The sequence below is a fragment of the Pimephales promelas genome, chromosome 4, assembly GCF_988280905.1.
Source record: "Pimephales promelas chromosome 4, fPimPro1.hap1.1, whole genome shotgun sequence".
In the NCBI taxonomy this organism is placed as follows: Eukaryota; Metazoa; Chordata; class Actinopteri; order Cypriniformes; family Leuciscidae; genus Pimephales; species Pimephales promelas.
The window spans coordinates 2,402,501-2,427,500 of NC_142772.1; the positions used below are offsets into that span (position 1 = coordinate 2,402,501).

Genomic DNA, 25,000 nt, shown 5'->3' on the forward strand with positions numbered 1-25,000 from the left:
TTTATATCAAAGCTTCAGCTACTTCAGATCAACACACATGCCGTAGTGTTTACAGTGCTGGGCCACGATTAAGTTTGTGTCTACATGATATGTGTGTGTGTACTGTGTATAATTATTTGGTATTTATAAATACACACACACACACACACACACACACACACACATAGATGTCTATATTTAAGAAAAAGGTGTTATTTTTACATAAAAATTCCAGAAAGCAGTGTTTATAACTTTAGTGACTTTACTGATGGTTCACTTCTCAGTATTCTTTCTGTAAAACTACGAACAAGAAAAGAAAAATGACGATTTTTGCGTCATCGGAGGATTTTTTCCAGACAAAAAATACATAAATCTCTCGTATCAGGGGGATATGAGGGTGGAAAGCACGGTAATTCGAAAATACTACAGGTTTTCTACTAATACAAAGCTTAATGCTAAATCCTTAAGTATCCCTTTTAACAAATTATTTCGATATATAAAAAAAGCATTGGTGCATGTTGTTCATTTCATCTGAAGCTGCAGTGAATTTTAATAAAAATAATAATAATAATTCATTACATTTATATAGCGCTTTTCTCGGCACTCAAAGCGCTTTTTATGCATATAAGTAAGTTTTGCAAAAATTGTATTTTTCCAATGAGCCGATGTTGGCAGATTCTGTAGAGCGGCTGAGATGTCGTCCACATACTGTAGAGTACATGTAAGTTCACAGAAGTGAAGAGTGTTGTCACTCAAACATGTGCAGTGCCACAATCCTGTTTATTGTTTTGATGTCATTCATCTAAATGAGGCTCAATTTCACATATATTTCACAACAGAGTGTTACATGTGTGTGTGTGTGTTAACTAACCTTCCTCGTGTTATTGATCTCTTTTAAAGCAGAACATAAGTGTGTGTGTGTCCATTCAACTAGGCCGTATTGACCTTAATATAGTAAACCAAAACTTAGTGGTAGATGTTATTTACAATATTAGTGCAATATACACACTGTTGTGCAGATACACACTATTCCAGTCAGTCCGATCAATGCTAGGATACTTTAAAAGTCTATCATAGGCCTATTAAATCCACGTTAAAAACTTTAATCCCACCCATTAGCCATTTTATTTCCATTTATTGAATATATTCTTCAGTTTTATTGATCATAAACACCTTTCAGAGCTGATATGCGATGAGAAAAGGGAGAAGAATTGGGGTTGATTGGCGTCAGTCAACAGTCAAAAGCTAAATCAGTTGTAAGCTTGGTTTCTATTGTTATTTATCGGGGTGAACCAAAAAATAGTGGACGGAGCTAATGTAAATAGCCTCTATTTGCACTTATTTCAAACAGACACAAATCCACGTACAATTAGGGCGAAAGGGGGTCAAACACAGTGTTAGTACGGCGTTCCTAATAATCCTTTAGGGGAGTGAAAGTGCGTTCTTTGAATTGTGTTTCAGGTCTCTCACTCTCACGTGTGTATGAAAGTAAATCCAGTGCAAAGTCTAGTGTTTCCAAGCCTTGATGCAGCTGAAACAACAGAAACTGAACAGCTGCACGAAAGTGTTTATGTGTAAAGACTTGCACTGAGATATGAAGTAATGTCGTTTTCACCGTGCTGCCGTCACCTAGTTTACTAAAACACCACGAAGATTAAAACATTATAAGCTTTTAAGAGGCAGAAGAGTCATTACCGTGTCCAGAGGAATATTACACGGCTCTTTTCAACACAGACATGCTTGATTTGAATGAGACTGGCTATAAACGCGTCTCTTTGTGCCTGAAAAAATTCATTTATAAATGGAAGCTCAATATGATCAATTAGTGAAAAAGAAGACCAGCACTGTATAAAAATCGGGAAATTTCACAAGAAATTTCTTCGAGGTCAGATTTAGGGATTCCAGACAGTCTCAGTTCTCCAGACAGTGAAAACCTTTCCTTTATTGTGTTGACCTCACAATTCCCAGTATAAAAAACCACAAACACTTTGTCACAATTGACACCTCACAATACAAAGGCTCTGATTAACTATCAGTGATGAGCTTAATACAGTATCACACAAACTCTGCTGAGATAAGAACATCATAGCATCAGTTTGAACCTTTCATTGATCAGTTCTTAAAAGAACATTTGAACATTCTAAAGAACTATTTTCCACAACAAAGAACCTTTTGTGCAATTAAAAGGTTCCATGGATGTTGACGGTTCTTTATTAGGGATGCACCATATCGGTATCGGCCGATATTTGTTCTTTTTTTTTTTGTTATCGTTATCGGGCCGATAATAAAATTTGGCTGATATATTAAAGCTGATAAATAATGAATAATGAACACTTGACACCTGAGACACTTAAGATGTGCACTGTTCAACATGATTGATCTTAATTGCTTGAAATATGATTGGAATCAAAAAGGAAAATATAGTTAAGTGCAAAATGTGCTGTCATATCGGCTACATGAAATTGTGTTAGGGAACGGATTTTAATTGTGAGACTTTTGTTTTGCAATCAGGCTTCCAAAATATTATTAAAAAAAAAAAATTGGATTTAGATTTATCGGCCGATATATCGGTTATCGGTTTTCAAATATAAAAAAATATATTTGAAATATTTGGTATCAGCCAAAATGTTCATATCAGTGCATCCCTATTAGAGCCAGACCGATATTATCGGCCGATATTAGGCATTTTCCATAATATTGGTATCGGCAGTTATAATAAGAATATAATAAAAACGGACAAAACATGCTTCAATCATCTCTCCATGGCATGTTATATTGAAAATGTATGTTTTACAATTTGCAGTATGTTATCTATTGCTAAATTATGGCTCATCATAGACTAGCTAACCACAAAGCTAGCAAATGCCACTATCATCAGTGGAAGACCGCTAACGTTAACATTAATGAGCTTGGAAACCACAATGAATTTTTCTGCCTAAATAAAGTAATGATTACTGTATCATCATATCTCTAGTTACAGTCCCTGCATTGTACAATGTAAGTTATACTTGCGAGGAGTGAACATTTAGACATAGAGAAAAAGTATCAAACGTATCTTGTGCAGAAAAGTTAGCTTTTCTTTTACACGTGTGTGAAATCCGACAATATTTAATAAAAAAATTAAATATCGGCCGATATATCGGATTTTAAAACCCAAAAATATTTGTATCGGTATCGGCAAATCCATTATCGGTCGGGCTCTAATCCCTATTCTTTATAGAACCATCGATGCCAATAAAGACTCTGTATTTTTACCGTTGGCTGCAACACACACACACACACACACACACTGATCTTCATGTCACCCAACTCAATGTGAAGTTTGATGCATGTTTCTAAACTATAAACACAATACTCAAATTACTACAAAACAAAAAGCACACAAATAATAAAATGTATTCATTTGTTTTTATACATTTTTATGTATGATAGAGTATATTTATAGTTGATATTTCTGTCACTTTGAGCTGTATGTAATGCTACTTTAGAATTTAGTCAAAACGATTTCATGATTTGCTTCTATAAAAATCCTTCTAAAGCATTTATTAATTTGAACATCCACTAAAGCATTATTAAAATCAAATATTTTTGCATTATTGGCAACACTTTACGATAAGGCGACATGTACTAACATGTAAGCTAGAAACTAACATACTTCAAATACTTGTTTTACTTTTAGTTCATATTAAATCCAACATTTACTATTATTAAAATCAAAAACTTGAATGTGATATTAATTCATATATTATAGTAGTTATTATAGTATATATTAATGAATGGACCTGATTTGACATGAACTAGCATTAGACAAAGACAAAGTGTTGCTCATACGAAACAGAAACACACCACTGTTAAAGAAGAGCTAAAGACCAACAGAGAGCTTGTAACTTCACAGAGCTTGTGTTCACCAACAAAACACGCAGAGAAACTGGAAAAGGACTCACAGGTTTTTGGACTTCTTCTTCTTGGCCCCGTCAGGACCCGAGTCACAGCTGCATTCAGAGCCGGCGCTCAACTGTGGACAGAGAAACATGCGGCATCATCCAGGGACCAAAGCATTGCAGGATTCCAGATCCAAAAGTAGCTAAAGTTAATCCTCACGGCCTGGTACAGGCCATAGTGTGTGTGTGTGTGAGCGAGTGAGTGACCCTGATCGTGGTAATCTTCAGTGTGTGAGACTGTGTGTATATGCGATGGCCTCCAGCCATGCCCAGGATTACAGAGAGGGGCTCAGACCGTGGTGGAGTCACATTACACACACACACACATTACACTTCCTCTCCTCACCAGGATATTACAGGCTGAAAACGGGGGAGGGGGAAGTCTGAATGTTTGAGACCACTCTGTATGCAGCGTTTGTGTGTGTGTGTGTCATCTTGACCCGTGGTCTGGACCTCTCATGTCGTGAAAAACAGTTTGACAAACATTTCCCCGACTGTATATCATGTTCGGTATCGAGTCCCTCGGGATTTGTCACACCTCTGGAAATTAGGCCTTATCATGCAAAAGCATTGTTTCACACACTCTTCCGACAATAGCACATTATTCTCTTGGACTTGGACGGTTTCTACTTCATGGTGTTTTGGAGTAAGAATGAAGTAAATATTTTTTAATAAAATGAAACTTTTCACCCAACTAGAAACATCATGGCTGTCCAGTACAGATGGCGAGGGCTTTTAACACTACTTTACACTATTGCTAATTGTACAATTTTAATTGTTATGCCATTTTTATATTTGTTTTATAGTTTGGTCAACGATTTAGAATCAAATGGGTTTTTTTTGTACAGTTATGAATTAAAAATTTAATTTTAAAAGTAAAGTTTTAAAGTAATGTTTAGTTAATAATGCGGTAAATTCAGTGTTGTTTTATATCATTATTATAGCTTTTGCTAAAATTTTTAAGTTTAAGTAAAGTTTTAATCATTTTGTCATTTGTATTATTATTTTTTCAAACGTCTATACAGATTTTATTAAGCGTCCGGATAAAATTTAATTTTAGACAATCTATACTATAAGTAACTTTGCAAACATGTCAACTAGCAGTCATTAGAGTATTTGTAGACCGTTAGGTTAGTAGAATTAGTTGACATGTAGTTACAAAGTGTCTAAAGTGGAACATCAAAATTTTACCAAGTTATAATTTATTTCGTTTTAGTAATTTCAGTAATTATTGAGAAATGATTAGCAAATAGATTAAATAAAATCAGTCAAAGTTTTCTAATATTTTATTTGATCTCAGTTAATGCTTAGTTATGATTTTTTTTTAAAGGTTTTAGTTTTAGTTAATGGTAATAACTCTGGGTTGGAGGAATTGGTTGATAGAGGTTAGAATAAAAAGTCAATTTGATTTGCCAAATAAATCCATCCATCCATTTGGACACACACTCACAGCTACACACAATTTAGTGTCTTAACAACATGAATGCATGTGCAAAATGTAAATTTGCAATGAAACAATAGTAGCAACTGATCTTCTCCTCCATATTGCAACTGTATGTACATCAGAGTGTAACAGATTATCGAACAAGAAAAACATGAAGCTCAGGATTGGATGTTGAGAAGTGGCTGATGTGATGCATTCAAAAATAAAAGGAAGCTTTCAATTGTCTAAATTAATAAATCCCGACCTACGCTACTGGAGAGAAGTCTATCGAGTAATCGATATTTTGAATAAAGATTTCTTTAGATAAAGAAGGTGAAAAAATTCTTCACAGACTTGTATTTAATTCTGATTCTCCATCATTTCTGTTAGTTTCACCTTGAAATCTGAAAGACAGACCAAGACAGACCAAGACAGTCCAAGACCAAGACAGATCAAGACCAAGACAGATCAAGAAGACAGACCAAGTCGAGACCAAGACAGAGCAAGAAGACAGACCAAGTCGAGACCAAGACAGAGCAAGACCAAGACAGATCAAGACAGATCAAGACAGACCAAGACAGACCAAGACAGATCAAGACAGACCAAGACCAAGACAGACCAAGACCAAGACAGATCAAGTCGAGACCAAGACAGACCAAGACAGATCAAGACAGATCAAGACAGATCAAGTCGAGACCAAGACAGACCAAGACAGACCAAGACCAAGACAGACCAATTCGAGACCAAGACCAAGACAGACCAAGACAGACCAAGACCAAGACAGACCAAGACAGACCAAGACCAAGACAGACCAAGACCAAGACAGACCAAGACCAAGACAGACCAAGACAGACCAAGACAGACCAAGACCAAGACAGACCAAGACAGACCAAGACCAAGACAGACCAAGACAGACCAAGACAGACCAAGACCAAGACAGACCAAGACCAAGACAGACCAAGACCAAGACAGACCAAGACAGATCAAGACCAAGACAGACCAAGACCAAGACAGATCAAGTCGAGACCAAGACAGACCAAGACAGACCAAGACCAAGACAGACCAAGACCAAGACAGACCAAGACCAAGACAGACCAAGACAGACCAAGACCAAGACAGACCAAGACAGACCAAGACCAAGACAGACCAAGACCAAGACAGACCAAGACCAAGACAGACCAAGACAGATCAAGACCAAGACAGACCAAGACCAAGACAGATCAAGTCGAGACCAAGACAGACCAAGACCAAGACAGATCAAGTCGAGACCAAGACAGACCAAGACAGACCAAGACAGATCAAGTCGAGACCAAGACAGACCAAGACAGATCAAGACAGATCAAGACAGACCAATTCGAGACCAAGACAGACCAAGACAGACCAAGACCAAGACAGACCAATTCAGGACCAAGTCGAGACCAAGACAGACCAAGACAGACCAAGACCAAGACAGACCAATTCAGGACCAAGTCGAGACCAAGACAGACCAAGACAGATCAAGACAGAAAAAAACAGAAGTTGAAGCGAAGCAATAAGTTGTAAGATTTTGTTTTGCATTGCCTGCCTATCTCTGCTGATTTCGAAGTCTCCAAATGAATCCATTCTGAAACTTTTAAATACATAATTATATTTTAAAAACTAAATTATAAGCTTAAGTGCAGAATCCAAAAGTTGGTCGTTTTGTCGCTATGGTTACACACACACACACAGCGTTGCGTTCAAAGTCATCAGTCAGTTGTGCAGTTACCCAAAATCTCCTGAATGAAGTTAAAACCCATCATGTCAATGATATGTGTCATTGACATCAAAAACTGTACATGATATGTGTTTTTTTAAATCAAGGGATCAAAGTGCTTGTTGCCGCTGTGTCGCGGATACGGTGTTTTCTCGTGTGGCTCACGCACACCACACTGTCTTCACTTGGACTTCAATTCTGAGACAGCGAGACCTACACAAGACCGAGAGGTCCGAGACCAAGACAAGACCAAAGACCGTCAAGGCTGTGGCGTAAAAGTGACTAAGACCGGTCTCGAGACATCCATCACTAGTAATCAGTGCAAGTGCTGTCAGAACGAATGCATGGATGCAAAACAAGACAAATATCCTCATAACTGGAGCGCAGGAATGGCAAACTAGAGCGGACAACAAACCACCGTTTAAAAATAGGGACGAGATTCAGGTGCACTCAAGTCACCAGTCCCACCAGAACCACGACACAACAACTGGGTCATTATTCCAGAATTTCGAGGTTAGATGGATAGTTCTGAGAAAACCCACCCATAATCCCACAGGGGTCAGAACAGTCAGACCTGGCATCACAATAACACAACTAATCTTAGGACCTAGAATGTGGGAAGCAGGAAACCCAGATTCCCAGAGGACCAATTCCTGTAAGATCTGATGCCAAGGGCTGGGGAGGTTGCTCTGTGTTATTGATGAATTTTTCTCATTACCTCTCAGTTGTAAAACGCTTCTCATACTACTGACTTTACAGTGGAACACAATGATCGAAGAGCTTTAAAATATATATATATATGCCAGTTCCAGATCTTCTGGACTGTGCATGCAGAAACTATAGTGGAATGCAAACATGTATAGCAGTTAAAGTAGTTGAATAGTTAAAGGGTTAATTCACCCAAAAATTAATCATTATTGATTATAACGAGTAAATGGACAGAACCGGAAGACAATACAATGCTGAATAAAGTCGGAGTTTTTGTTATTTTTGAACCAAAATGTATTTTCGATCCTTCGAAACATTGTAACTAACCCACTGATGTCACATGGACTACTTTGATGATGTCTTTATTAACTTTCTGGGCAAGGACAGTATACCGTACATACATTTACAATGAAGCTCTCGGACTAAATCTATCTTAAACTGTGTTCTGAAGATGAACGGAGGTCTGATGGGCTTGGGGTGAACTAACCCTTTCAGTCAGTATACACTCATAAAAAAATAAGGTTTCCAAAAATTCCAACAGTTCTGTCACAAAAGAAACATTTTTGGAACATTTTAACATTCTAAAGAACTCTTTCCCACTATAAAGAACCTTTTGTGCAACAAAAAGATTCCATGGATGTTGAAAGTTCTTTGTGGAATCATGGAAGCCAATAAAGAACCTTTATGTTTAAGAGTGTAGAAGATGAACTGATCTCCAGTAGGTATAAAAATGAATAGAGATGCATCGATATGAACATTTTGGCTGATACCGATAATTCTTTCTATTTGAAAAGGATAACCAATATACTGGACAATATAAATCTAAACTGACTTTTGACTTTTGATAACAGAATTGAATTTTATTTAGTTCACGGTTGAGCCATTCCTTTATTGCTCTGGACTCAAGTTAAGGTGACTCTGAAACTAGAAGAAAACACCAATGTGCCTTAAAATAAAAGTTCACCCAAAACTTAAAGTTTTGTCATCACTTTCTCACCCTTGTGTTGTTCCAAACATGTGCAAGTTTTTTCTTAAAACAGAGATTTTTTGAAGAATGTTGGAAACCAAACTGTTTCTGGTCCCCAATGATGACAGAAATCTTTGGGTGAACTATTGTTTTAACCCTCAGGTGCTCTTCGTTTCGGAGTCACGCTTGTTATCTTCCCGGTCAAAAGTGACCGGACACCTAAAAATTAAATTTCCTCCATCCCAGTAAAACCAATGCAATTTATTTTTGTTCTATAATATTTATTCTTTGTAATTTAGTATTTTAAGACAATTTGATTGAATTTATTAATATTTATGCAATATTTATGGTCTATTTTTGCCATGGAAAAATATATATATTTTTCTATATATATATATATATATATTATTTTAAAAAAATATATTAATGTAGTATTTTAGTTTAATATAGAGTCTAGGCCTTCAGAAAAAAATATATTTTTTGAAGAAAATTAGCACCATCTGGTTACAGTATAGAGAAAAAGCGTAGAAACATGGGGTAACCAATAGATGGCATGTACAGCTCTCTATGGAGAGGCATGTGAATTCCCCAGCTGTTTATGAACACATTTTTTTTTTTTGGGTGGATTTGAATATATAGTTGAAACAATCTCAAAAATGATTTTTTATTAAAAAAATAATTAAAAAAATGTGAATTTCCCATTCATTTCCTATGGGGTCATTTTTGACCAAAGACCACAAGTGTGACTATTTTTTTTAAGACCACTTAGCATGTTCAGATCATGACCTCAATTTTTTGTGTGTTCACATACATAATGCTATAAAAAATCACCAAGTTTCGTAACATCCAGATTAAGCTGTGATTTTAAAAAATTCAAAACATACTTTTTGTAATCAAAATGTATTGGTGTGTATGTGTATAAAAGTGTGTTTGTATGTGTGTGTTTGTGTGTCTGTTTGTCTGTTTTGCACTCTTGATGTTGTAGAGTGTCACCCCTTTCCTGCGGTGTACTTTTTTTTAGAATTGTGGCCGATTTGTAGATTGTACAGACAAAAATTCAGAGGATTTTTTTTTGGTCAATTTCCCATTCATTTCCTATAGGTCGGTCATTTTTGACCGAAGACCACAAGTGTGACTATTTTTTTTTACAACCACTTAGCATGCTCGGATCATGACCTCAATTTTTTTTGTATTCACATATATAATTCCATAAAAGTCACCAAGTTTCGTAACATTGCGATGAAGCTGTGATTTTTAAAATTTCAAAACTTTTTCGGTCAGAAATGACCGAAGAGCACCAGAGGGTTAAAAGAGAGATAACTTCACTTCGCCTGTAATTAATGCACAAGTGTTGTTCTTCAATGAAAAGAGCCCACTAAATGTCAAGCACAAACAATTTAAAATGATATGACGTAAAACACACACGTAAAATGACGTTAGAGGAAGTCCATTAGTGTGTGATGAGCCGGCGTCCATAAAACAATCATATTCAGGTGGACTACAGACGTAGCAATATTAACTCTGGTGTAGTTTACGACTTTCAAATATGTTTTCATCACTTGTTAAGTCGTCATGCCATGTTTTTTTTTTTTTTTTTTTTTTTTTTTTGTTTCAAAGCAACTTTTCAGAAAACTATCCTCAGGCGCCTTCAGAGAGCCGAAAGCAATGCTGGCAGTCAGTAAATATAGAGAGAAATTGTGATGATTATGGCTTACAGTTTATGAAAACCCCAAATTCAAAATTAGAATATTGTGAAAAGGTTTTCTGTAAGCCATAATCATCAAAATTATAACAAATATCTCACTTTGCATGTAATGAGTCTATATAATATATTAGTTTCACCTTTTAAAGTTGAATTACTGAAATAAATGAACTTTTGCACGATGTATAATACTAGTCACGTGTTAACTGTGGGAAAAAAGGATTTTAAAGTTGTAAGGATAATGTTGAAACAGAAAGGATAATCCTAAAGCTCTGGCCAGTATAGATCCGTGTTAGATTGCTATGTAAACACAGTTCATGTTGCTACAACCATTTCTGTGTATTTATTTATTCCAGAGCAGGTGGGTCATATTCTTGACTGGTGACGTGTGTGTGTGTGTGTGTAATGCCCACTTAAGGGTGGCCATAGTTATGTTCCAATACAGAGGTCTACTGGACGTCACTGCTGTTCATAACAGGACGGGTTTTGCTTTTTATTAAGGCGCTCGTGTGTGTTTAGCATGCATGTTCTGGATGGTTATAGGGCATTACTTGACGCAAGTGTAATAGTGATCCATGCAAACCTTAATAATAATTTCACACTGTATGAAACCGTCAATCAAGATAGAGCTATTTTAATAATGATGCCCAAACCATTGCCTGTTCTGACCTTAGATTTGGCCAACTATGCCATAAAAGCACAAATATAACTTCTAAATACTGTAAATATTTCTAGATAACATGATCGTTTTCATTTTTATGAACTTACAGGGATTTAATGGAGTAAAGATTCAGGATGCTCTAAGTTAATGTTAGATTTCATCTCTCGTGCAAGAATATTTGGAGATTATACACTGTATCGTAACTTTCCTTTTCTTTGTGTGTTATGTAAGAGATAAATGAATTAAATGAAAGCCTGACAGGGTGCAACAATATTAAGACAATATTACGTTCTTTGAGATCTTTTTTCAATGCAATCAATGAATTAGTGCATTGACACATTTAATAAAATTAGGCAATTCTTTCACACCCTTGTGAAAAATAAGTGTGCTTAAATGTGCATTTTTTTAAGAGTATACTTTTACTTTAAAGGCCATTTCAACTCATTATGTAGTTTAATAATCTTTTGTCATGCTCTAAAAGAGTACACTGTAAAAATGAATATGCTTTATCTAATCAATAAAATTGTGGCAACAGATTACAAGCAATATTATTTATTAAATTGAACAAATTAGAATTGAGTAATAGTTAATCAAATTAACATTCTAATTAATTCTAATTCGTACAATTTAATTAATAATATTGCTTGTAATATGTTGCCACAATTTTATTGATTAGATAAAGCATATATTTTTTTCAGTGCCTACACTTATTTTGATGTGTTGACTAACATACCAATGGACATGTTGATTGTACTTTGACTGTAGCTTTTACAAACCTGCACATTCAAGCATTTTAGTTTACCATAAATGCTTGCCAGTACATTCAGTTAACTTTATTTCAAAGATAATAGAAGTAATTATAAAAAATTACACATAAAAGTCCCATGCACTTAAAAAAAACATACTTTAAAAAAAAAAAAACTTTTTTAATTAATTGCAAAAAAAAACCCCAAAACATTCAATTAGTTGTCCGAAAACATTTCATTCAGTTTGCACTTAAGTATATTCTTTCCATAATAAGTGCTCTTTTTAAATGTACTTTTTTCTCACGAGGGCAGTTATGTCTTTAATAACAGATGTGTGAATATTAATATTAAACTAATGCTGTTGACACTGTAAAAGACACTGAATCCCATGCAGTCTCTGGGAAATCTTCTCCCTGCATTCCAGAAAACACATGCTCCGAATCTCTCAGTGTGTGTGTGTGTGTGTGTGTGTGTGTGTGTGTGTTGGCCCTGAGCTATAAATAACCTGCACCGCAGAGAGAGAAAGACAAATCAGGACAATCGAAGAGGGAAATGTGCAGAAATAAGAAACATGTCTAGAAAGCCAGATTTAAAGAATTAAAACCAGAAGAAATGCTGGATGATGACATCACTGTTTTCTCCAGATCTGCTTTATTGCCGCATTGAACTCATTACCTGATGAACTTTACACAGATTTTCGACCAGACTGAAACAACACTGAACTGATGTGATTTCAACTAAACAATGACTGTTAGTGTCTTTTTGGAACTGCATCACTGAATCATTATTTTCTGGTTATCACTGTAAAGCTGCTTTGAAAGAATCTATATTGTATAAAGCGCTGTATAAGTAAAGGTGACTTGACTGTGTGACAATGCAGCGACAAAAACAAAGCATGACTCCGCTGACGGATTTGTGTAGAAGCAAACTCGGTCAGGATTATGTTTTCAGTTTTTAGTGTTTTAAACCACAAAACCGTGATAATGCTTCGGACAGCTCAAAAACTTCTGTTACATTTTACGCACACCTATAGACATTATATCCACACCTATAGACATTATAGACATTATATCCACACCTATAGACATTATATCCACACCTATAGACATTATATCCACACCTATAGACATTATATCCACACCTATAGACATTATAGACATTATATCCACACCTATAGACATTATATCCACACCTATAGACATTATATCCATACCTATAGACATCATATCCACACCTATAGACATTATATCCATACCTATATACATTATATCCACACCTATAGACATTATATCCACACCTATAGACATTATATCCATACCTATAGACATTATAGACATTATATCCACACCTATAGACAATATAGACATTATATCCACACCTATAGACATTATATCCACACCTATAGACATTATATCCATACCTATAGACATTATATCCACACCTATAGACATTATATCCATACCTATAGACATCATATCCATACCTATAGACAATATATCCACACCTATAGACATTATATCCACACCTATAGACATTATATCCACACCTATAGACATTATATCCATACCTATAGACATCATATCCACACCTATAGACATTATATCCACACCTATAGACATCGTATCCATACCTATAGACATCATATCCACACCTATAGACATTATATCCACACCTCTAGACATTATATCCACACCTATAGACATTATACCCTAACCTATAGACATTATATCCACACCTATAGACATTATATCCATACCTATAGACATTATATCCATACCTATAGACATTATATCCACACCTCTAGACATTATATCCACACCTATAGACATTATACCCTAACCTATAGACATTATATCCACACCTATAGACATTATATCCACACCTATAGACATTATATCCACACCTATAGACATTATATCCACACCTCTAGACATTATATCCACACCTATAGACATTATACCCTAACCTATAGACATTATATCCACACCTATAGACATTATATCCATACCTATAGACATTATATCCATACCTATAGACATTATACGCATACCTATAGACATTATATCCATACCTATAGACATTATACCCTAACCTATAGACATTATACCCTAACCTATAGACATTATACCCTAACCTATAGACATTATATCCATACCTATAGACATTATACGCATACCTATAGACATTATATCCATACCTATAGACATTATACGCATACCTATAGACATTATACACATACCTATAGACATTATACCCTAACCTATAGACATTATACCCTAACCTATAGACATTATACCCTAAACTATAGACATTATATCCATACCTATAGACATTATACGCATACATATAGACATTATATCCACACCTATAGACATTATACACATACCTATAGACATTATATCCATACCTCTAGACATTATATCCATACCTCTAGACATTATATCCATACCTATAGACATTATATCCACACCTCTAGACATTATATCCATACCTATAGACATTATACGCATACCTATAGACATTATACCCTAACCTATAGACATTATACCCTAACCTATAGACATTATATCCATACCTATAGACATTATATCCATACCTACAGACATTATATATAGACATTATACGCATACCTATAGATATTGTATCCATACCTATAGACATTGTATCCATACCTATATACATTATACGCATACCTATAGACATTATACCCTAACCTATAGACATTATACCCTAACCTATAGACATTATATCCATACCTATAGACATTATATCCATACCTATACACATTATACACATACCTATAGACATTATACCCTAACCTATAGATATTATACCCTAACCTATAGACATTATATCCATACCTATAGACATTATACCCTAACCTATAGACATTATATCCATACCTATAGACATTATACCCTAACCTATAGACATTATATCCATACCTATAGACATTATATCCATACCTATACACATTATACACATACCTATAGACATTATACCCTAACCTATAGATATTATACCCTAACCTATAGACATTATATCCATACCTACAGACATTATATATAGACATTATACGCATACCTATAGATATTGTATCCATACCTATAGACATTGTATCCATACCTATAGACATTATACGCATACCTATAGACATTATATCCATACCTAAAGACATTATACGCATACCTATAGACATTACACCCTAACCTATAGACATTATACGCATACCTATAGACATTATATAAATATCGACTAAACACATTATATGCATGTGCAAGCTGTCACCGTTTTCACAGATTCGCGTCTTGGAAACTATTTCAAAGTTTGCATTCTCGAAGCAACAAACACTGCTGTCATGAAAATGAACGGCCAGAACACATTAAAAGTTTTCTGATTTCAGTTAAAGTGTCGTGTTAGCGGCCTCTGAATCAATCGAAGTGAATCAATCAAAAAACAACTTTAGCTGGACAATAACTCGATTCTAGAGCTGCAGTAAAGCCAATAAATCTCTGATACTTTAATTTCCTATTATCACTGTAAAGCTGCTTTGAAACAATCTATACTCAAAGCGCTTTTTAAATGACGGTGACTTGACTTGACTGACACTTGTCTTCAGTTTGCCGTTTTTGCACAGAGTGAAACCCTGCCATTTCTTTCGGAGCAATCACAGCATCTGCAGACATTTCCGTTATTATAACTTCCCTCCTCTCTTTAGCTGAAGCTAAATCACAATTCAAACATGGACAATTGTTTCTGAGCAACCCCTGCACTGTTCCTCTGTGAGTTTCCTTGTATTGTGCTGGTTCTGGGTGAGACTGATGTGGATACGAGCGCTGAAGTCGTGTCTGCGCTCCCGAGGGTTCCCGGTTCACAATGGAGAGTAACAGAAGAAAGCCAGGAAGAGGAAAGGCCTCGATAGAAGAACCTGTCGTCTGAGCAAACAGGTGTCATGTGTGTTCATGCAAACCACACACTCATGCGTACATCTATTCAGTTCTCAAACTCATCTATAGATGTTTTCTGATGTAAATGTGTGCGAGTTTGCCCATGTGAAGCCTCGAAAGGGTTCGTGAAAAACAAAAAACACGGTTCATTAGTTAACATTACTTAATGTATTAACTAATATGAACAAACCATGAGCAATCTGTATTTGTATATCTTTGTTAAAGTTAGTCAACACAAATACAGTTTGTTCATGTAAGTTCTCGGTGCATTAACTGATGTTAGATTTTAATAAAGTATTAGTAAATCCAAAGATTAATGCTGTGTGCTAAAATGTACACATTAGTACCTAAAATCGTAAAATGTACATATTAGCACCTGAAATGTACATATTAGCACCTGAAATGTACATATTAGCACATAAAATGTACATATTAGTACCTAAAATCGTAAAATGTACATATTAGCACCTGAAATGTACATATTAGCACATAAAATGTACATATTAACACCTAAAATGTACATATTAGCACCTGAAATGTATAAATTAGCACCTAAAATGTACATATTAGCACCTGAAATGTATAAATTAGCACCTAAAATGTACATATTAACACCTTATATTGTACATATTAGCACCTAAAATGTACAAATTAGCACCTAAAATGTACATATTAGCACCTGAAATGTACATATTAGCACATAAAATGTACATATTAGTACCTAAAATCGTAAAATGTACATATTAGCACCTGAAATGTACATATTAGCACCTAAAATGTACATATTAACACCTTATATTGTACATATTAGCACCTAAAATGTACAAATTAGCACCTAAAATGTACATATTAGCACCTGAAATGGACAAAAGTTTACCTTTTGAAAAGGTACAGCCACAGTACCTTTTTTTCTGAGAGTGCATGATGTAATCAAAAAACAATAATAACTGCAAGTGGGAATGATGAGTGTGTGTGTGTGTGTGTTAACTACCCTTCCTGCTGTTATTGATCTCTATTAAAGCAGAACATAGGCACTTCCTGTCTGTGTGTTGGGTTGGCATCCTGTGATGAAGGATGTTAGTGAATATTGTGTGTGTGTGTGTGTGTCACCGTCCTGTAGACTTCCTCTCTCAACACTACGAGTCAAATTCAGCAGGGAAATAAAAATAATTCATACATTCTTTGAAGATCCATCAACAAAGCTCTGGAAAATCTACACGTACAGATGCTTTCATCCAAAACCACTTATAAAGAACAACACAAGCTATTTACTGTAGAAGAGCCAACAATAGGGCAGTACCGAAAGTTTCAAGCGAGTGTATAACTCACGCATGCATTTATTTAGTTATTCGTTTGTTTGTTCATTCAGTTCAAGAATAAATAAACACATAAATAGGAACTCTGTTTGAGAAGCATCTGTACAGGATTTGGGATTTTACAAAAGGAAAAAGGGTCAAACTCATCAAGGCCTCATGAAAGCCAAAAAGCAGAGAACAATTTGGGCTTCCGGTCAGACACACACACACACACACGACGACTGCGGCTCACGAACTGGAGCAGAGGTGTGTGTGGTGTCTCGGGAATGCTCAGACACAGACATAAACACACTTCACAGCCAAGCAAAAGGAGAGAGAACAGCAGATGCACTAATGAATCCTGGGATACTTCAAGCCAATACAGAATCTGTGTCTTTTATCTCATAATGCAACATGGGAAATTACGACTATCTCACGACCATTTCGTACGAATTCGAAAGTGTCTAATTCGTACGACCTCACTCGTACGATTTGTCTAAACCCACGTGATGGGTATGTTTAGGGGCGGGGTCAGGGGTAGGTCATTCGTACGAATTCATACGAATTGGCCAATTCGTAAAATATGTACGATTTAGAAAAATCGTATGAATTCGTACGAATTAGCCCCTTTTTAATCATTTGTCGAATTCGTACGACTTGGTCGTGAGATGGGGTTGGAAATTATGCAGGGTGTTTAATTACTCTTTTAACTTTCTCAACATTTAAAAATATGGGGAATTAATTTTTTTTCCAAATTTATGCAATATTTGAGACAAAAATAAAGCAAAAGCAAGAAACGGTTCTACACTGTAAAAATGAAGATGCTTTATCTAATTACAACAACAGATTACAAGCAGTATTATTAAATAAATGTAACAAATTAGAATTGAGTAACAATTAATCAAATTTTTCTTTAAAAGTTAACCATTTAAACTGAGTAAAGTTTACACAAAAAAAATTAACAAAAATATCTCACTAAAGACAGACGTCAAAGATTAATTAAGAACTCATTGAAGACGCCTGATGTTAACGAAGGAGAATCACGGAAGGTTAAAACAAACACCGATCACCATAATGGTGACTTCAATTTATGTTTTTTTGGTTGTTGTAAATTTTACTCATTTTAAATGGTTAACTTTTAAGGAATTAATTCGATTAATTATGACTCAATTCTAATTTGTTCAATTTACTTAATAATATTGCTTGTAATCTGTTGCCACAATTTTTTTTTTTTGATTAGATCAAGCATATTCATTTTTACAGAGTATAGTTACATTTCCACTTGAGCCTAGTTTGGCACGGCTCAATTATAAAACTAATTGTATTTAATGTTCACGGCTTGTAATTGATGTGTAACGATTTTCATCAAAAGAACAGTTGAAACTTTTCAAAATAAAGAGCATGAAACGAAAAAAAATGATAAAACGCTAAAAATGAACACACTCTAAAGTCTAAACAAACGCTGGGTTGTTTTAACCCAAATTTGGGTCAAATATGGACAAACCCAAATGTTGGGTTAAAAATGTCATTTCAAATTTGAACCCAACTTCAACTTTCACTTTCAACTGTACATTTTTGAATTGCATTTTTAACCCAACATTTGGGTTTGTCCATATTTGACCCAAATTTGGGTTGACACAAGTCAGCATTTTTTAGAGTGCAAGTGTGTGTGTGTTAAACTATAAATTAAACTATAAATTTATAGTTACAAATTTGTACCTGTAGAAGTGACTAAACACTCTAAAAAATGCTGGGTTGTTTTAACCCAATTTTGGGTAAAATATGGACAAACCCAGCCATTGGGTTACATTTTTAAATTACATTTTTAACCCAATGGCTGGGTTTGTCCATATTTTACCCAAAATTGGGTTAAAACAACCCAGCATTTTTTAGAGTGAAACCTTGACAAAATCTCAGGAAAACTTTCTTTAGGTCCTCATATTTTTTTATAAAAATTTATAAAGTCTTTTAAAAATGTAAAAATGTAAAAAAAGTTTTATGTGATGGGTTGACAGGTAGGGTTAGTGTAAAATGAGATTATATACAGTTTGTACAGTATAGCTACACTCTAAAAAATGCTGGGTTGTTTTAACCCAATTTTGGGTCAAATATGGACAAACCCAAAATGTTGGGTTAAAAATGTAATGTAAAAATTTAACCCAACGGCTGGGTTAGTCCATATTTGACCCAAAGTTGGGTTAAAACAACCCAGCATTTTTTAGAGTGTAAGTAAACGTGTGTGTGTGTGTGTGTGTGTGTGTCTTCCAACGGCCAGTGCCACAAACTGAAGTAAAAACACCTGAGGGTTAACACAACACTTTCCATTTTGGGGCGAACTTGTACATTCACACAAGTGGCCAATAAAAATCCATTTTAAAAACCGGTGCCATGCCAGCCAGAAGTTTTGAAACCATGACAACAGATCCCAATAACTTACGGTAACTGGCTGTTACACGGTGTGTTTAACTCGTCCTGCATCATTGTACAGTATAACTAAAGCATTGCCTCCATCAGACACACACTGGCACCAGCTCTGCTATGGCAACCCCAGTGGTGTGACACACACACACACACACACACACACACAAGCAATAATTTAACGTCAACCACTGACACTCGCAGCTTTCCAGTAATACACTGAATTATGCAGCCAAAAGATGTGCGGCAGGACAAACACCGGCTCTGATTGACAGTTCAAAGTTTTATCATCATTTTTCCTTTTGAGGAGCAGATCTTTCTCGTTGTCTTCAATTAATTCACATGATTCAAACTGTGCCGATCAACACCAGTCTCCACAAATGGTACAGTGATAAACTACAGTAAAACCAAAAATAGAAAATTCAAAAAAAAAAAAAAAATTCAGACACTAGATGTCATTTTTGATATTTGTATAGTGTGTGCAGGACACTATAGTTCACTTCTGTAAGTGAGGAGAGCAAAATCAAGTAAACTGTGGCATATTACACCCAAAAATGCTTCATACAGTGACTATAAAAATGAAGGTGAAGGTGTCTGAATACATCTTGGTTTGACTGTATGCAGTATATCATACGCTATCATGTTTCTCAAACTAAAGCTGAAATGATTGTGACACGTGTGTTAATTGCAGAAGTGTGTGAAACATGACGCCAGCGCCCTCTGTGGGTCAGAACAGTCCCTGCATGACCGAAGGCTCTTGATTGCTTTTTCTAGGGATAGTCCACCCAAAAATGAAAATTAGCCCATGGTTTACTCACACTCAAGCCATCGGTGTATATGAATATCTTCTTTCAGACAAACACAATCAGAGTTATATAAAAAAAATTAAAAAAAACTCTTCCAAAGCTTTATTATGGGGGGCGAGATTTTGAAACACAAAAAAATTCATCCATCCATCATAAAAAATAATCCATATAGGAGTAGTTCACTTTTAAAAAAACTTTTGCTGATAATTTACTCACCCCCATGTCGTCCAAGATGTCCACGTCTTTCTTTCTTCAGCCGAAAAGAAATTAAGGTTTTTGATGAAAACATTCCAGGATTTTTCTCCATATAATGGACTTCAATGGGGTCCAAACAATTCAACGTCCAAATGAGAGTTTCAGTGCAGCTTCAAAGGGCTTTAAACGACACCAGACGATGAATAAGGGATGATTAATAAATAAATAACAAAGTTTAAGTTATATGAGCTCAAATGCTCACCTTGCTCTGTTTTGTGGTGCGTGTTCAAGACTCTCCCGTTCGAATGAACGAATCATTTGTGCATATAAAACTTAAACTTTTTCATTTATTTTTTTAAATGAGCGATCGTTTCACTTGATAAGACCCTTATTCATCGTCTGGTGTCGTTTAAAGCCCTTTGAACAGTTTGCAGTTTGCACTGAAACTCTCATTTGGACCTTGAACCGTTTGGACCCCATTGAAGTCCATTATATGGAGAAAATTCTAGAATGTTTTCATCAAAAACCTTAATTTCTTTTCGACTGAAGAAAGAAAGACATGGACATCTTGGATGATATGGAGGTGAGTAAATTATCAGCAAAAGTTTTTTAAAAGTGAACTACTCCTTTAATAACGGCTTTCTGAAGCGACACGATGGGTTTTTTGTAAGAAACAATATTCAGATTGTTAAAAAATGCTGGGTTGTTTTAAACCAAATTTGGGTTGAATACGGACAAACAGTTGGGTCAAACATTTTTTGTTTAAAAATGTAACCCAGCGGCTGGTATATTTGTCCATATTTGACCCAAATTTGGGTTGAAACAATAATATAATATTTAAAAGCTATAATAACTGTGATACAGTTTTTCATGAATCTTTGATGAATAGAAAGTTAAACTGTTTTTGAAATAGAAATCTTTGTAACATAATACATGTGTTTAATCGATTCATTTTAATGCATGCATATAATAATATTAATTTAGCAACTTACTTTGCCCCAACTTTACTTTGAAATTATAATTTGTGTGTGTGTGTGTGTTTATGAGAACTTGCAGTTTACAGATTTTAACTGTAAATAAAAGAAAAATTGTTTGTTTTTTTTACAAATAAAACATAAATTTACCATGTAAGTTCAGTAATTATGTACATTTGTTTCTCAAAAAATATATATTTCCAGGTACACAATATATCCAGCATTGCCCTTGTTTAATAAATGAGCATCAATTCAAGGAAAGTGTTGCCTTGTGTTTCTGAGACTGCGTGAATTTAATGAAATTGCGTGTCATTTGTTCCTCCTCTGCTAAACATCCTCTTTCTCCCAGGAAGACATTCATTTACACACATATTTCCTGGAGATGCATGCGCAGACACACACAGGATCATGTGTCCATTCAGGATATTTATAGCCTCATTACACCAGACAGAAAGAGCTGAGAGCCGACTGTCATCGCTGGAGGCCTTATTCTGAGGCTATTCTTTCATATTTTCAGAAGCGAGTCACGAGCCACTGCATTAGTGGACATCTTCATTCACAATGAGCGTCTCAGACACTTGCATAGACGTGTATAAGAGAGGAGATCGCAAAAAAAGCTCGTTGATGTGACTTGGTTTTAATGGGTCGGGTTGGTATATTGGGATGGGGGGGGGGGGTGCTATCACTTTTTCGACAGCACTTTTATTTAAATTTAAATTGTGTTTTTGAACATTTATTTAAATACCTAATATTCAATAATATCAAATAAGAAGGGATCTATAAGGGAAATTTATTCTATGATTTTTATTGAAAATGTACTATAATAGCCATATTTAGTTGGCCATATTTTTAATTGAAGATAGCAACAATTTAAATTGATCGATTTAGTTCTTAGTTCGCCTATAGATTCGAATGAAAAGTGAAGAATCGTTTTAAAATGTACTAAAAGAAGAGCATAAAGCAGCACATGATGCACACAGTTCAGGCCTGATGGAATATTTCAGATCAAACATTGGACATTATTTTAGGTAGAGAACTGGAATGAAGAGACGATTCAAACGTTCATTGATCAAAACATTACACGAAAAACACAACAAACATATCAACAGTCTAAAAAGACCAGTTCCAGTTAAAGCCTTTATATAGAATGCATTATAAAAGTATTTGCATGCATTAATTATGCACTTTTTGTTGATCTCATGAATAGTTGCAAAAGCTATAATGCATTCTGATCTATTCAATGAACACAACGTAAGAACTGTTAGTGATGAGGATTTTCAATGGTCACTTGTGCAAGTTATATTGTTAAACGAGTAGACAACAAGAGACTGGCTTTTTGAGTGAGTCAGTGATTCATTCACCTTATTCACACACTTTGAATCATTCACCTTATTCACTCACTTTGAATCATTCATCGTATTCACTCACTTTGAATCATTCACCTTATTCACACACTTTGAATCATTCAACTTATTCACTCACTTTGAATCATTTGAATGAGTCATTGAATCATTCACCTTATTCACTCACTTTGAATCAATCACCTTATTCACTCACTTTGAATCATTCACCTCATTCACTCACTTTGATTAATTCACCTTATTCTCTCACTTTGAATCATTTTAATCAACAAGACACTGGCTTTTTGAGTGAGTCAGTGAATCATTCACCATCCATCCATCCATCCATCCATCCATCTTCTTTCGCTCATCCGGGGCCAGGTCGCAGGGGCAGCAGTCATTGAATCATTCACCTTATTCACTCACTTTGAATCGTTCACCTCATTCACTCACTTTGAATCATTCACCTTATTCACTCACTTTGAATCGTTCACCTCATTCACTCACTTTGAATCATTCACCTCATTCACTCACTTTGAATCGTTCACCTCATTCACTCACTTTGAATCATTCACCTAATTCACTCACTTTGAATCGTTCACCTCATTCACTCACTTTGAATCATTCACCTCATTCACTCACTTTGAATCGTTCACCTAATTCACTCACTTTGAATCGTTCACCTCATTCACTCACTTTGAATCGTTCACCTCATTCACTCACTTTGAATCATTCAACTCATTCACTCACTTTGAATCATTCAACTCATTCACTCACTTTGAATCATTCACCTTTTTTTCACTCTTTGAATCATTTGAATCAACAAGAGACTGGCTTTTTGAGTGAGTCAGTGAATCACTCACCTTATTCACTCACTTTGAATCATTCAACTCATTCACTCTCTTTGAATCAGTCAACTCATTCACTCACTTTGAATCATTCACCTTATTTTCACTCTTTGAATCATTTGAATCAACAAGAGACTGGCTTTTTGAGTGAGTCAGTGAATCACTCACCTTATTCACTCACTTTGAATCATTCAACTCATTCACTCTCTTTGAATCATTCACCTTATTCACTCACTTTGAATCATTCACCTTATTCACTCACTTTGAATCATTCACCTCATTCACTCACTTTGAATTATTCACCTAATTCACTCACTTTGAATCGTTCACCTCATTCACTCACTTTGAATCATTCACCTTATTCACTCACTTTGAATCATTTACCTTATTCACTCACTTTGAATCATTCACCTCATTCACTCACTTTGAATCGTTCACCTCATTCACTCACTTTGAATCGTTCACCTCATTCACTCACTTTGAATCGTTCAACTCATTCACTCACTTTGAATCATTCACCTTATTTTCACTCTTTGAATCATTTGAATCAACAAGAGACTGGCTTTTTGAGTGAGTCAGTGAATCACTCACCTCATTCACTCTCTTTGAATCATTCAACTCATTCAGTGGGTGCTTACACTAATATATCAGCTGAAGCAACACGGGAAATGATGGATAAACTCTTCGGCCTTACCTTTCTGCCGGAGAACAGCATGCACAGCTGATGCATGGACCCTCCGTTCTTCGTCAGCTCTTTCTTCAGGGTCCTGGGCGAGGGAAGCGTCCAGCCGCCCGCGTGCGTCCCTGAGCCCTCCATGCAGTGTATGGCGTTATCAGAGGTGAAGCAGGTGGTGCGCGGGTCCTGGAGAAGACTCCCCTCGCTGTGTGTGCGTCTGCGCAGGGAGTTCTGCACGCTCAGTCCGCTCGGGTGCTTCTCACACGAAGAGGCTTCCACCATGCTCCTGCGTTTACTGTCACTGCGCTCCAGGTAGTTCTCGTCACTATCTTCCTCCTCCTCGTCATCGTCCTCCTCTTCATCCTCGTCCTCGTACTCTTCATCGGTGCCGGGGGTGGAGAGGGCGTCCGCACTGAAGGAGCGATCCAATCGAAGCTCGGGGATGACGAACGACGAAGATGAGGACGAAGGCGGAGCGTTGGTGTCCGACGCATTCTCTTCGTCGACGAGCAGCTGTTTTTCTTCATCGCAGTCTTGCGCGTGTGCGTGCGAGAACTCCTTCTCTTTGGCCTCATCCTCGTGGACGCTGCTCTCCGTGCTCCGGCCATCTTCTCCTTCGGTGGAGGGTGGAGGTGTTGG

General features: G+C 35.8%; 1 protein-coding gene across 4 annotated transcripts in view; it reads right to left on the minus strand.

Annotated features, from left to right (window-relative positions):
* Positions 1–25,000, minus strand: part of rgs3a (regulator of G protein signaling 3a) — a 125,249-nt gene that overhangs the window by 21,025 nt on the left and 79,224 nt on the right. For all 4 annotated transcript variants that reach the window (XM_089129806.1, XM_089129805.1, XM_089129807.1 and 1 more), the window contains 2 exons: positions 24,380–25,000; positions 3,924–3,994 (listed from right to left, as the gene is read on the minus strand). The exon at positions 24,380–25,000 is cut by the window's right edge and continues 141 nt beyond it. In XM_089129806.1, the coding sequence (XP_088985932.1) occupies positions 3,924–3,994; positions 24,380–25,000 (692 nt within the window). The remainder of the gene's footprint in view (positions 1–3,923; positions 3,995–24,379) is intronic.